The sequence below is a fragment of the Pecten maximus genome, chromosome 10, assembly GCF_902652985.1.
Source record: "Pecten maximus chromosome 10, xPecMax1.1, whole genome shotgun sequence".
In the NCBI taxonomy this organism is placed as follows: Eukaryota; Metazoa; Mollusca; class Bivalvia; order Pectinida; family Pectinidae; genus Pecten; species Pecten maximus.
The window spans coordinates 38528342-38544363 of record NC_047024.1 but is presented as its reverse complement, the minus strand read 5'-3'; the positions used below and the strand labels follow the sequence as shown (position 1 = coordinate 38544363).

General features: G+C 36.1%; 2 protein-coding genes across 2 annotated transcripts in view; one reads left to right on the top strand and one right to left on the bottom strand.

Moving 5' to 3' along the window:
• Positions 1-2215: 2215 nt before the first annotated feature.
• Positions 2216-4434, bottom strand: LOC117336681 (ATP-dependent DNA helicase Q-like SIM). Its single transcript, XM_033897290.1, has 3 exons — positions 3953-4434; positions 2604-3382; positions 2216-2286 (listed from the first exon to the last, which is right to left on the bottom strand). The coding sequence occupies exons 1-3, from the start codon at positions 4399-4401 to the stop codon at positions 2216-2218; spliced, it is 1299 nt and encodes a 432-aa protein (XP_033753181.1). The 5' UTR covers positions 4402-4434.
• An 8714-nt stretch (positions 4435-13148) lies between these two features.
• LOC117336750 (rho family-interacting cell polarization regulator 2-like) overlaps positions 13149-16022 on the top strand; it is a 119381-nt gene continuing 116507 nt past the window's right edge. Inside the window, exon 1 of the mRNA XM_033897371.1 lies at positions 13149-13705. Coding sequence (XP_033753262.1) covers positions 13609-13705 — 97 coding nt within the window. The 5' untranslated portion in view covers positions 13149-13608. The remainder of the gene's footprint in view (positions 13706-16022) is intronic.

Sequence of the window (16022 nt, the reverse complement as noted above, 5' to 3'; positions counted from 1 at the left end):
GCAAGTGGTTTAATTTTCTCAAGTATTTTTATGTCTCTCATAAGTTCGTACTGTCATAAGTTAGTACATATTGACACCCATTTTTAATGCAAGCTGCAATAATACTGATTATGTTACATGTAAACTTTTTGTGACATACACAGATCCAGACTTCATCTATGGTTTATAACGTGATAATATATTGCCAAAACAACTTATAACTGGTGTTAATCATACAGCCAATCTTAAAAATACATTAAAAACATATATTGATTTATTGTAACAATAATTGAGTGTAAATTACTGTTTAAGAAATTAAAACTGGTAAATATTTTTTAATTCACCTGGTTCAAAGGACCAAGTGAATTTATGCCATACAATGGCCTCCGGCATCCGTCTGTCTATCAACAATTACCTTGTGAACTCAATAAGTAGAGTAAATATCAACCAAGTTTGAAATGTGAACAGAGTTTGATGAAATTCTGTATGCAATATATCCACAAGATCTAAATGAGTTTTAAAATGGAAATCATTTGACATTAACTTACAGAGTTATTGTCCTCTTTTTTTAATATTATTATTAACCCGGTAACAATGTTTATCCTCACCTTGCCCAAAAAGTATATCTTTTTAAACACTACTTGTCCCAAAAACTAAATGGATTTTGATAAAATTTGGTCTGAAGATTATTTGGCAATGTTGTATATTGCATAAATGAAGGACGTGACACTCTTGGGGTGTGAAAAAAGAAATTATAGCAAAACTTTCAAGAATGACAGGATTTAGTCAATTTGTACTTTGAACCATTGCTGGGAGAGGCATTTAAAATGGGAAAATATTTAAATATATCTTAAATCATTTAGCAATAATTACTGAAATATCCAGGTGAGTGATGCAGGCTCTCTTGGCCTCTTGTTTACATTGAAATAAAAAAAATGATGTAATAAACTGTTTGCATTTATTTGTAGAATTGGACAATATTCAGCAGAGGTCTGCAGAACTTGATCTCAAGAAAAATGCAATTGCAAACATGTATAACAAGGAGGAAGAAAAATACAATTGTTGTTATTGCAGAAAAAGATACAAGACAACAGGACATTTGACACGACATTTACAAGCTAATCATAATTGGGTAAAAGAAGTAGCTGACCCACAATCCTCTATGCAAGATTGTATTGCACTGTACAGGGGATCTTTTATGAAGTGTACATGTGCTCTTTTACTCAGAGATACAAACGACGCATACAAGATGGCAGATGGTGACAGAATAACTGAAAATGCAAAATTTCAGTTGCTCCTTTCCCATGTCGGCAGGCACACCAAATATCAGCTGTGGCTATTTCGATTCTTAGCATATATAGTCGCATTGCTCTCTCCCCGTATGTCATACGAGTACAAATGGAACTGTACGTCAAATTTACACGGTGGCATAGGACACAATATTCCAAACGATAACCTCGTCGAGATTCAAGTACAGAAAATAAAAAAAAAAATTCACGACCAAGGAGCAAACTGTACTTACGCAAGTGCACGAAGAGCAGCACTTACCACTCAAGTGCAACATGAAATCAAGGAAAACATACAGCATGAATGCCATATGAAAGTATCCGGTAGTAAGAGACCGGAGGTGTCGAAACTGAATGACATTGTTGCGATGGTCAAAGAACTTCAGTCAGCAAATGTGATGGACAATATAAATGGAAGAGAGTATAATGCTTTCCCAAAGTTTGCTGATATTTACTCCAGTGTCAGAATCAATGAACTTCATGATTGGATTTCCAAAGGAAAGGAACGTTTGTCATATGAAATTGTTTGATTTGTGATTACAAACGTATGCATGTGCATTTGGTAACCTGATCTTCGCTCTAGATCCAAAATACACAACATGTCTACATCGTACTTTTCTGTGTATGCTGTTAGGGATATGTATATGTTTATAAAGATAATAAAGACACAAATATGAAACATTAATATTATATTTACTTTTCTTAACATTTACATATATACTGGCATACAATTGTTTGTGTACTGTGTATCATAGCTAAAAATCTCAGGAAGCAATGTTTAGCCCTTGCAAGTTTTTTTAATTTGCTGATTTAATATTGTTATATATATATATATCAAAATATAGAATCAGTAATATTTCTTGTGATGCAAAAAATTGCCTCAAAATCTGAGATGGAATTGACAAAAAAAAATTTTCATTTCAGTCACATATCTTTCTATAGAAACAAATTCATTTGTCCTCTGATTCTTCCTCACTGTCACTTGTCAAAGGCATTTCCAGCATTTCTGTTTCACCAAACACTTCAGAAATTATATCAAAAATCTGAACTGCTACATCACATGACCATATTGCAAATGAACTGAGTATATCAGCTGATGTGAATACAATGTCACAATTTTGCACAATATCCTCAATAACTTTGTGAGTCCATGAATAAGCTCTGGTTGAGAAGGTGTACAAAGGGAAAACTTAAATGCAAAGAGCTTATCTCTCAAAAACTTTCTCTCTTCATCAGACACCAACCGTTTCATGACATCACTACAGGTACTGTCACCATCAGTGTGTTCCAGATCAAATACTGCATGTTGGCGCGGACAAACACTTTCACTACACTTACAAATTTTCTGGCACACATCACAACAATTGTGTTTTGGTTCAATTTGTTCATGATTTGTCGCATAGGCATGGCATAAGCCATAGTGTCTACACTGGGACTCATCCTTCACAAGTTTCACGAGGTCATCTTCAACGCGACTTAAATGTTTCTTGTGGGCAGTGTACAAAACAAGTTCATGTGCAAAATTGCCATCTCGTCCAGCTCGACCCATCTGTTGAACAAAAGTGTCCATCTCTCGTGGCAATCCGTAGTGAATGATGTTGTTTAAACCATAAAAGTTCACACCCATTCCAGCTGAATTTGTGCATATCAGAATACGAATTTTCCCATCTACTGCCAAATCATTTCTTATTTTTTCTTTTACTTTCTCTGTTGTTTTGCTATGATACATGTTTATCATTTCGCATGCCTGACCGAAATGTTTTACAAAGATTGAATAAACCTTTGAAACATTTACAATTGTTTCACAAAAGATCACATGCCTTGGTAAATTTTCCTTTAATCTTGCAAGATCATTCAGTAAGAATCGGAAAGTGTCTTCCAAGTCATGAGTAACTGGAATACACATGGTAGTGATCTTGATGTTATTTCTGTCGGGCGATTCAACAATCACATCATTATTGGGTAGGAAACAAAGGGTCTTCATGATTTTCCTCCTCTGTGTTGGACCAGAAGTTGCTGTTAGTGCTAAGACTTGAGCTTTTTTGCATAAAGAACGAAGTTCTCCAATCCTTGAAAAACACACCCTGAACGGATCCTCTCCTTTCAAACTCTCACCCCTGAAAATTTATGAAAATTGTTAGATATGATTTGCAATTTCAATTTCGTTGCAGGAATGAGTGAAAGAGTTCAGGTTTAACATCGTCTTGTTAACACCTTGTTTTAATTGCAAATAACAGTCAATTTAAGTTGTTACTTCTTAACCAATTTTTTAATTAAGTTTTGTTTAATTAAATGCATATGTTAACAATTAAAATTTCTCCACAAAATTTTAATAGGCCTTCATTTAAGTCATTGCATAATTTATTGTTTATTATAAGATTATTGATATTTCACTCATCAACAAAACATTACCTAACCATTACAAAAAAATAACATTACATATTAAGCAGTATTATGTTACTGAAATATAATAGAGACACATGTACATCATGTACATGTATTGTTACTTATTAATTAGTTAGTACTTGTAGTTACACACTAAATTGTAGTTAGTACTTTTAGATATACTGACTCAATTGCAAGCTCACTTGTTTGCAGTGATATCAACTAATTAAATAATTATCAACACCCATATAATTTGTATGCAGGTGTTTGCATTATACTACATATTATATACTAACACTTACCATTGTATCATGGTATGGGCCTCATCAACAACAATCAGTTTTAGTCTCTCTTGGTAAACACTCGATTTGAGCATGTTGCGCCACTTTGTGTCATCTAAAAAACATTCTGGGCTTCCAAACACGAAATCATAATACCCTTCTGCGATTCTCTCATCATCATGGTGGTCTTTGCCTATATAAGTTGCCTTGAATCCATGGTCAATCAACCGTTTGCATTGCTCTGACATAATGTTCACTAACGGAGCAATGACTAGCACAATAGCGCCTTTGGAGACGAGTGGATAGCATTCATATGCAAGCGACTTGCCGCTTCCTGTTCTGGTACCTATAAACACATCCTTTCCTTCACTAAGAGCTTGAATTGCACGGTTTTGGTGTGGTCTCAGTTCATGTATTTTGAAAATATCGCACAGATTCTGTCGAAGTGAGTCGTCTATGACCGCAGCCATTTTTGCAAAGTGATGCAAGATAGTACAAGCGATTTGATTGGCTAACGGAAACTTGCTGTAAGGGGAGGTAAACCTTGCGCTCGCTAGGTGGCGATAGCGGGAGGCGTCAAATATGAAATGAACGAAGCCAAGGGTGAAATGGAGCTTAGCGTAGAGTAACCCTTGGTTAGCGAAGATGCTTAAATAGAAGCACGCGGGGAAGTTGTGTGGGACAACCTGCATTAGAAGCATGTGGGGAATTTGTGTGGGACAACTTACATTAGAAGCATGCAGTGAATTGTGTGGGACAACTTACATTACAAGCATGTGGGAAAAGGTCAATATGCTGTATCCTCTTATTCTTATTGCTAAGTGCAGGGGATATCTCAGAAACAACTTCTGAATACTCAAACTTTGTATACACATGTATATTTTTTTCAAATCTCAATTGGAAACTTGAATAAAGCTATGCCATCATTGTCACACTATTGACGAACGAAGAAACGGAAATGTCTGAATTCCATTTCAATCAAATGCATTCTTAAATAGATAGTAAAGCTTTTTACATACGTGAAGTGGTGATTAAATGTTATTTACCCAAAGTAGAAAGAACCAGACATAATGATATTTATGTATTATGGTATGGTGATGGTCCTTGTTATTAAACCATATGGCATTGATCAGCTTATGAAACTCCCAGAATATCTAGTCCTAACAAACTTCGGTTGTTATGCTGTACATTGCACAGATCTACGATCCATTACAGTTTGGTACGCTTACAGTACTCACAACAACGGTCAGTGACAGTAACTACCCTGTGGGCGTATGTATTGGTCATCTTGGGTCATTGGACATTTTGTACTGGGCAGTCTGTAAAATTTCTCTCTTAAACTGTAAATTGATGGTCATATATAAACAGTTCAAATTACCATCAATAGACCATGTAGTAAATATAACTGAATCATGATCGACTCCACCTTCGTAACTGGATAGAGTCTGGTGTGTTGTTATTTTGATGAACATCTTATATCCTGTCCCAGGGTAATACTATTACTTGTACTAGTACATGATTACAGCTTCTTATAACCCTACAATCATTAAAGCTTATCAGTTCATGCTGATAAACTGTAAAATTCTGTACTCCTAAGTTTCAAAATGTAATTGTTTTTGTAAAAGATGATAAAAGCTTACAACATGTAATCACCTTATCCTTCCGACAATAATCCCATGCCTGGTGTCACATATAATTTTCATCCCCCTTAAATTTTTACCAAGCTGCATATTTAATACATTAAATTCTCATCCCATCATTGATTCTCTGCTTAATTTTAGGCAATAAGTGTATACCTGGTCTAAGCCCGTGTATAATATCTAGCACACTCTTGTATGATATTGCTAACGAATACTCACCCTACAATTAGCCAATCCCCTACTTTGATAAGTCAAAGTTAATATTGCTCAAGGTTGAAGAAGCCCAAGCAAATGTCAATGTAGTGAAATAACTGTCTATATTTATTAAACAGTTTAAGATATTAAGAATATATCTTGAATGAATCTGAAGTATAGTAGTACACTGGTACCTATGGTGGTTGTCGCGGTGAAATGGTGTGTTTTGGCACTTTGGCATGTTGTCACGGTGAAATGGTGTGTTTTGGCACTTTGGCATGTTGGCGCGGTGAAATATATGTCATGTTAGCATAGAAAAATGTCGCTTTCACATGTTGGCGCTTTCACATGTTAGCACTTTCGCGTTTGAGGTGTTGGTGCCTTGTCGCAGTTTGAAAATGCAACAAGACAACATTTTATCTTTAAATTTTGCTTTGGGGCAACATGCCAAAACATCAACACAATATTGCCATCATCAGCCAACAAATTTACCAGTATGCAGTATACTTATTTATAGGTCACTGTGACATTCATCTCTGGAGAAGGGTAAAAAAACAAGTTAACTTTCTCTCCAAACTCTCTGAGTTACTGGTTATTTTAAACCATGGAAGAATTCTTGATGAAATCAGAAGTATTGGTGAATTTGTGTGAAGTGCATTAGAAACTAGGTTACATTGACTATCACCTTTTAATGAATATACCTTTGAGGAAATCTTAGATATTTGAGTATACCTGCATCACTCAAAGAATAATTAAAACATATACCAGGTATTTAGATAATTGTGATTTTAACTTTTCAGTGTTTACGTATCTTTTGTCTTTTTACTGTACTTGTACATATTTTCCACAAATATGAATTTCTAGATTAAGATACAATTGCTGAATAATGTGTTACTGGATATGGGTATTACTGATACAATGAATATTATAGGATCAATGATTTAATTCAAATCTAAGAAAGCTTCAAATAATTGAAGGAAAAAATTCAGATTTAACAAGCTGACAATGCTTCACATTTGTGTACATTGTATATTTCAATGTTGTCTAAATAGCCATTCCTCTCTAGCCCAGATCTGGACACAATTTCCGAAGTTACATAACAACAAAATGAACATCTAAATTGTCTACTACAACGCATCGAATGTCTTCAAGCATAACCATACTTATGACAAGTGGGCTGAACTGATTACTTGAGAATTCACATTGCATTTGCCTGTACTGGAGATAGGTGCTAAGTGTTGGGTGAATGTTACCAGAATCTGTCTGCATATTTTAGAGTTTAGAAATTGAGTACTTTTTAGTCTGATAAAAGTTTTTGACCTTGGCAAGGTCGTTGCAATTTCTGTATTTTAAAACTGGAAAAGAAAGGAGCAATGATAAAAAATTCAGTTGACAGTTGACAGGACTATGGCTTTACAGGATGATGATAGTTTAATGACAGGACAATAGTTTGACAGGACAATGGTTTGACAGGACAAAAGTTTGACAGGACAATGGTTTGACAGGACTATGGTTTGACAGGACAATGGTTTGAATGGACAATAAATTGACAGGACAATGGTTTGACTGGACTATGGTTTGACTGGACAATGGTTTGACTGGACTATGGTTTGACAGGACAATGGTTTGACTGGACTATGGTTTGACAGGACTATGGTTTGACTGGACTATGGTTTGACAGGACTATGGTTTGACTGGACTATGGTTTGACTGGACTATGGTTTGACAGGACTATGGTTTGACAGGACTATGGTTTGACAGGACAATGGTTTGACTGGACTATGGTTTGACTGGACTATGGTTTGACAGGACTATGGTTTGACTGGACAATGGTTTGACTGGACTATGGTTTGACAGGACTATGGTTTGACTGGACTATGGTTTGACAGGACTATGGTTTGACAGGACTATGGTTTGACAGGACAATGGTTTGACAGGACTATGGTTTGACTGGACTATGGTTTGACTGGACTATGGTTTGACAGGACTATGGTTTGACAGGACAATGGTTTGAATGGACAATAAATTGACAGGACAATGGTTTGACAGGACAATGGTTTGACAGGACAATGGTTTGACAGGACAATGGTTTGACTGGACTATGGTTTGACAGGACTATGGTTTTAAAGGACAATAGTTTGACAGGGCAATGGTTTGAAAGGACAATGGTTTGACTGGACTATGGTTTGACAGGACTATGGTTTGACTGGACTATGGTTTGACAGGACTATGGTTTGACTGGACTATGGTTTGACAGGACTATGGTTTGACAGGACTATGGTTTGAATGAACAATAAATTGACAGGACAATGGTTTGACAGGACAATGGTTTGACAGGACAATGGTTTGACAGGACAATGGTTTGACTGGACTATGGTTTGACAGGACTATGGTTTTAAAGGACAATAGTTTGACAGGGCAATGGTTTGGTTTTAAAGAACAATAGTTTGACAGGGCAATGGTTTGAAAGGACAATGGTTTTAAAGGACAATAGTTTGACAGGACTATGGTTTTAAAGGACAATAGTTTGACAGGGCAATGGCTTGACAGAGCAGTGGTTTGACAGGATTATGCTATAAATGACAGGACTATGGCTTAAAGGATGATTATGGTTTAATGACAGGGCAATGGTTTGACCTGGCTATGATTTGACAGGACAATGGTTTGACAGGGCAATGATTTGAGAGGACAACAGTTTGACAGGACAGTGGTTTAGTGAAAAATAAATTGTTCAATAACAGGACAGTGGTTTGACAGGGCAATGGTTTGACAGGACAATGACTTGGGATAGGAGTTCTGTGGGTTGAGGATAGGACTTGTTTAACAGGATTATGGTTTGTCAGGGTTTTCGTTTAATGAAAGGACTCTTGTTAAATGACAGGGCAATTGTTTGACAGGACAATGATTTGACAGGAATTTTGTTTGACAGAACTATTGGTAAGTTTGACAGGAGTGTTGGTAAGGTTGACAGGACTATTGGTAAGGTTGACAGGACTATTGGTAAGGTTGACAGGACTATTGGTAAGGTTGACAGGACTATTGGTAAGGTTGACAGGACTATTGGTAAGGTTGACAGGACTATTGGTAACCTTGACAGGACTGTTGGTAAGGTTGACAGGACTATTGGTAAGGTAGACAGGACTATTGGTAAGGTTGACAGGACTGTTGGTAAGGTTGACAGGACTATTGGTAAGGTTGACAGGACTATTGGTAAGGTTGACAGGACTGTTGGTAAGGTTGACAGGACTGTTGGTAAGGTTGACAGGACTATTGGTAAGGTTGACAGGACTGTTGGTAAGGTTGACAGGACTATTGGTAAGGTTGACAGGACTATTGGTAACCTTGACAGGACTGTTGGTAAGGTTGACAGGACTATAGGACTGTTGGTAAGGTTGACAGGACTATTGGTAAGGTAGACAGGACTGTTGGTAAGGTAGACAGGACTGTTGGTAAGGTTGACAGGACTATAGGACTGTTGGTAAGGTTGACAGGACTATTGGTAAGATAGACAGGACTGTTGGTAAGGTAGACAGGACTATTGGTAAGGTTGACAGGACTATTGGTAAGGTTGACAGGACTATTGGTAAGGTAGACAGGACTATTGGTAAGGTTGACAGGACTATTGGTAAGGTAGACAGGACTATTGGTAAGGTTGACAGGACTATTGGTAAGGTTGACAGGACTATTGGTAAGGTTGACAGGACTATTGGTAAGATTGACAGGACTGTTGGTAAGGTTGTCAGGACTATTGGTAAGGTAGACAGGACTATGGTTTGACAGTTGATGTTTAGTACTGGAAGGATATTTCTGAAACTTAATATAGAGGTTTTCCTTAATCCCTACTTTTTCCACTGAATTTGAGTCTGGTTTGAAAACAAAATGGCTGACAGGTGGCCATCTTGGAATTTGTCGGGTATTGATATTTCCCTGAAAGTTCTCAGATCTTTCATTACTTTCATATGAAGGGCTCACTTGTTATCAAATAATTAAGGGGGGAAAGGGAAAGAAGGAGTAAGTAGAGAAAAGTTAAGTCATTCATAGGACTGATAAATATTGATCATGGTTGTTGCCACGATCACTCTGGGATCTCTTGTTCCTGGTATCTAAGCTGAGGAAATTTTCTCTAGTATGATCATTTATGTAGAAGTTTTAGTTTATGCCAGCTTAGCATATACATAACATACAGGTAACTTAGATACAAATAACATTGAGATAACTGCTTGTTTGGAATGTTATTTATAACTGTCTTGAGATATATATTTTAGTAGGTATGTGTTGGATGTATTGAACAGATCTGGAGGATGACAAGGTTTGGTGATATTGAAAGTGGGGTTTTTTTTCGCTTGCAGATTGTGGAGTAGGTTTTTCTTAGCCAAAATTTTAGGTCCTATCTTAGGAAACAGATAAAAAGCTGTCAAAACATCATTCCACTACATCTGATAGGCGAGAGGGCTGTAGCTTGTATCAGGCTCTTGGCATGGAGCAAGAACACAGTGTAGGTACAAAGAAAGCTTTGTCCGACATTTAGAGAATGAGAACGGGATGAACAAGCTTCTCTGATGTTGATTTAATGGAACAGACATATTGGTGTTCTCAATTCTGTACTGCTTCTATAAACCAAGTTTTTAAATTCAGATTTCTATATAGGAGACCATTAATTTCATTTAAAATTAAGAGAGGCAAGCATCAGACTTACTCATTCTGAGTTCCGATAGGGGTAGAAGATGTTAAGTCTCTATTAACATACATGTGAGGAAAGGATTTATAAGTATACAGCTTGGGAGAGAAGTTAATACAAGGGTTAGAAGCTTGTTTTCCATTCCCATTGAAAGATCATAAACTTTTGCTTCAACTTGTTCCTTCAGTCACAATGAAATGATTTAATTGTAAACAAAATGTATACATCAATAATCAAGGTTTATTTCAGGACAGTGAAATAATATTGAATATGTAAACATTATTACTTAACTACAATAGCTATGGATAGGCTTATTACCTGGTATAGGCTTATTACCTGACATCCAGGGCTTATTTTAAATGTGAGTTTAGTACCAGGCCTTCAGGGCTTATTACTAGATGTGGACTTATTGTCAAATAAGGGTTATTTCCAGATGTGAGCTTATTACAAGACATGGGCTTATTACCAGGCCTGGGCTTATTACCAGATGTGCAGGGCTTATTAACAAATATTCAGGGCTTATTACCAGACATCCAGGGCTTATTATCAATGTGGGTTTATAACCAGGCCTTCATGGCTTATTACTAGATGTGGACTTATTGCCAGATGTGAGCTTATTACAATACACAGGCTTATTACCAGGCATGGGCTTATTACCAGATGTCAGCTTATTACAATACATGGGTTTATTACCAGGCCTGGGCTTATTACCAGATGTGGACTTATCAACAGACATCCAGGGCTTATTACCAGACATGCCGGCTTTATTGTCAGATAAAGACATTATGTACATAAAATGTTGAAATATTTTTTTGCTTATTTGAACATTTTTTTAATGATGTAAATAAAACATTATCTTTCTTGTCTTCAATTTTATAAGATGTCCAATTTAAAGCAAAGTGTTTTCATCTCAATGTTTGTTTAACTGACTAATAGTTTACTTTTGCAGTCATAGGAAGAATGTGTTCATAACCATTTTTTAACTCTGGAGGGTGCTTGTTATCAAAGTTGCCTTGAAATATTTCTAGACATTCTTATGAACTTCTTCAGGAAAAACTATGAAAAGACAAGTTTTTTTCCTTGACAAGTCTACTTTTACATCAGTTATTGGCAGATCAGATAGCAATTTTATCTTATATTAGCGGGTAAATACAAAATTATCTAGCCCCAGTATCGACTCAGGGATGTCTGCCAAGATGGGGGATACCTTGAGTAATGATTTCTTTGGAAAAAAGAGACACAGGCGAGTGGCGATCAGGCAGGCAGGGATACTTCACAGTGACTGTATCTCAGGGACTCGCAGACAATGCTGCACCTCGATAGTACGGAGGTGTATCTATTAACATGTGGCAGGACTGATCATCATTATGGAGTGGTGAGATACATCTGTCTGTAGGTGAGAGAAGACATTACAGAGAACACAGGGCAGTCTCCATGATGTTTCAACAACCCTACAATTACACAGGTTCCACGAGGGAGTAATCTAGATCCTTCCTCCGACTCTAATTCTGTCTGTGGTTCTGTACAGGTATATACAATATGTACTATCTACCTGGGGGTATCATGCACATGGAATTCATTACCAGTAACATGCTGTGTTAAGAGTACATGTGTCAAAATTCTGTCATAGTTTTTGCCAACAAATGCTCTCTGGATCTGGAATACCGAGCTGTAGTGATATAGGGATGGCTATATATACCTCCCTGGAATCGGCACTCATCACTGCTTTAAAGCAACTTATTGGTTAGTTCTCAAATCTGTGGGCCTATTTTACCAACACAGAAATCATAAATCAGATTTAATGTGACAGTGCATTGGGGGAAAAGCAACGTGAGTATTATGTAATGGCGATTCCCCCAGGAATTCATGTTTACTGAGTTTTAGATTTGTTGTAATTCATCTAAGCCTGTATCGTTCTTGGATATCTAACAGCTCTATACGTGTGATATTGGAATATTTTCTGTATTGGAACATTTTCTTTCTTGAAATATTTTCTGTATTGGAATATATTCTGTGGTACATAACCGTGTATAACATGCATGATGATTAAGTGCTGGGATAGTCTTAGTGCATCTTCAACATTTCGTCGCTTACCCTGGATGTGTTCCTGTATTGACTGGTACCGCTGGTGAAGTCTTGAGTAACAAAATTCTTGTGTATGACTTCAGGTTTCAAAAATAGCAATAGGGAATTATATAAATATAAGTGATTGGTGATTAGACAGTGTACAGTGAAGTAGAACAATAAGGGATTATACAGTGTGACTCCACCTACAACAGACCTTTATCTATACATGTTTTGTTGTGATTCAGTATTTACTGGAATGTTTGGTTGAGAAACTGTGACCATGGTAAAGTGATCGTTATTGTCAGCTGGACTGGAAAGGATGGCGATACATGTTCCCTATAGTGTGATAAGATATTGAGAGCCGTCCTCACATATATGTTGCGTAGGATTTTCTCCAAGTGATGTGGAATTTGTATAATGTACAGGAATGAGTAAACAATATCAGAATCCATCAGTGTCTGGGTTAGTGTTGTCATTGTGATACGTGTTCTTTTTATCAGGGTTATCTATTTGTGCAGCCATACTGCTCTCGGACAGATGCTCTATATAGATATTTCTTATCTAATCAGCTGATCATTGTCATTTCTATTGTTTTCTCTTTCCTCAGTTGCAGTTGATGTATGATTTAAAATTAGAAAATTTGAACTATATATTCAAAAGTTTATAATAATGAGTTGTGTCAAAAAGAAATCATACTGTACTCTGAAATGGCTTACACCAGCTCCTACCTATTTTGGTGTACCGAACCAGTTGTGCTCCTGATGGTGACCTGTGGAGTTTATCTGTAGTTTTAAAAATCCATCTGTGATTTCCAATAACTTATATCTGTGATTTCCAATAGCTTATATCTGTGATTGAAATAGCTTTTCTGTGATTCCAATTCATATTTTACACAACTGATGCTTGACTTACTAAGATGGATGAAAACTGTGACGGATGCCTAACTTAACTAGTCAGATACTTCAACAAAGCCTCATGAACTGGATACATGACGTCACCATTTGGATACTGAACTAAACCAATTGGATATATTACCTTAAACTTTTGTTTGGACTTGCCACTAAATGTTTAAAGGAGAGAATATCACTTAAGATAAAATGTCAAAAAAGTTAAAACAGCTATCAAACCACTGGAAGGAATGTGTCCCTACGGAGTACACAGTCACTCCTGTCGTGGAGGTTGTGGGCCCCCGAGGTAGGACTTCTTTCTTATTTCATACATTTTTTTTTTTTTTCGTAATATTAACACCGATGTTGTATTACCGATATGTACAGTTCATATCTGTATAATTGTATCCGGGTGTTTGATCATTGATTTTGTCAGTTATTAAATGCTGATTAATACTTTCATATTGTCAAATTAACTCTTGATGAATAATTTGTAGTGGGAGAGGGCAGGATAAGTTCTAACGATCAGGTAACATTATTGGTTACCGTTAAGCTTCCATCCGAAATTCAAAGGGCTCAAATCACACTCTTCATGACTCTTTGTAATCTGCGATATTGGTGTCTAGCCAACTGTAATGTTTCAAGTAGGTTGTGCACTTGGAAAGGGATAAACTGAAACTGGGTTGTAAACGCTGTTATAAATAAATGGTGTTACAAATATCTTTGAGAGGAAATATTTAGAGAAAAAAAAACCGGAGGTGTATAGAGGGATTAAAAGGGAGACAACAGAGACAAGGACATTCACAATCTGTGCGTTAGAACACCATAAAGAGGTCCAAGGAATGAATCCCAGTCTCAGGATGGTTCTGTTGTGTTTCATTTGTCGTATTGTATAACTCACAATCTAATTAAAATTTGATGTAAAATTTAATGCTGTATGAACATCTGACAACACTGCCCTGGGAGTCATGTCTGAGGTCAATATTACAGCAAGTTATGATATTGTGTTAGCCAATCATCTTCCAAAAAACTTTGAACATTTGACCAATCAAATTAACTGTTGCTTGGGTTACTGAACCAACATGACGGCAATAGAGTTGGACACAGCAATAAAACATAGTTTAACATTGGAAGGCATTATGGAATTGAAAAAAGCATGGAGTTCGAAATTGAACATGAAATTTCTCTAATCCAATGTTTATCCTTTCTCTGACAAGACACATGGATATAAACATGATTTGTAGAGCGAGATCAAAATCAGTACCCTGAAGACTGTACGAAATAGCCATGACGTGTGACATCACTAATGTGAAATATATGTTGTGTGTGATTTATATTCGACGAATAAATAGGATTAATTATTACCATGTACTTTTTTTTTTTTTTTTTTATTACCATGTACTATATATCATTACCTAGACCACAATCTGAGTGATATATCATATGTTGTCAGTCTGCTTGTGTAAAGCCATGCAGCATTCATTTCAAAGGGACATAACTCCTGCTTATTTCTGACATTATATTTTCATTTTTAATGTTTACATTCAGAATATGTCATAACTACATCCACAAGATATGTACCTCTTATACAGTATGTACAATATGGAGAAAGGTCATTCAACATCCATGTTTTAATATCCTGAGTAAAAAATCAACATCTCTAACATTAATTAGAAAAATGATAAAGTTGTTTTATTCTTAAAATCATTTCTCATTTTCATCACAAGTTCAATTTTCAGTGCTGTGTATTTTTTCTACAAGTTTTCCGTTGATTTATTCACTAGGAGTTGGCTTACTGCATACAATTTCTCCGTTAGAGTGGTTTTTTCGGTAGCTAATTACTGAAAGGCTGTAGAAAATCAATGACGGAAGCTTAACTTTGTGTGCATGCAGTCTCTGACTGTCAATACAATTATAATACATTGTAGAAGGTTCTACTTACCAAATCACTCTTTTTCAAGAAATAAATTGAAAATGTCATATTAGATCAGATCAAATTGCCTGAAGGTGTGTAATGAACGTACAGCCTCCCTCCATCTGTTCTTTGTGGACGGACTGATAATGGTACTGGCGGATACCATCACATTACAGGCTAATACTATTTTACTCCTGTCTTTTTACAATTTAATGAAATTACCATAGCAAATAGAAAGTAGCAGTTTTTGTTTCATAGATTTTCCACAACTTTTACTTTAATTAACTTTGTGCCTACTATGCACGAATTTGTATCATTAGAAAAATAACAGCAACACATTGTTGGGTAATGATATGAATTTGAGAGACACTTGGTAATGATATGAATATGAGGGGCACGGGTAATGATATGAATATGAGGGACATGGGTAATGATATAGATATGAGGGACATGGGTAATGATATAAATATGAGGGACATGGGTAATTATATGAATATGAGGGGAGGGAGAATACCTAGTATGCTTGGTTTTTTTTTATCTCATACGCCCATATTATCTGCCAGACACATACACCTTACTAGTTACTTACATGAGTGTACTGATGAATAAATCTTTATTCTGAATGATGGATGCACATATCAGATAATGAAGATCAGAGAACTTTCTAAATATTGATGGACTTTCATGAAACGTCAGATATTTTGCATCA

Bases quoted from the DNA above. Each gene is read 5' to 3' on its own strand.
- LOC117336681 (XM_033897290.1), bottom strand. From the start codon at position 4,401: ATGGCTGCGGTCATAGACGACTCACTTCGACAGAATCTGTGCGATATT. The intron at 3,383-3,952 runs GTAAGTGTTAGT...ATAAATTTTCAG, and splicing joins GCCCATACCATGATACAATG to GGGTGAGAGTTTGAAAGGAG. The intron at 2,287-2,603 runs GTAAGTGTAGTG...TAATTTCTGAAG, and splicing joins TGATGTGTGCCAGAAAATTT to TGTTTGGTGAAACAGAAATG.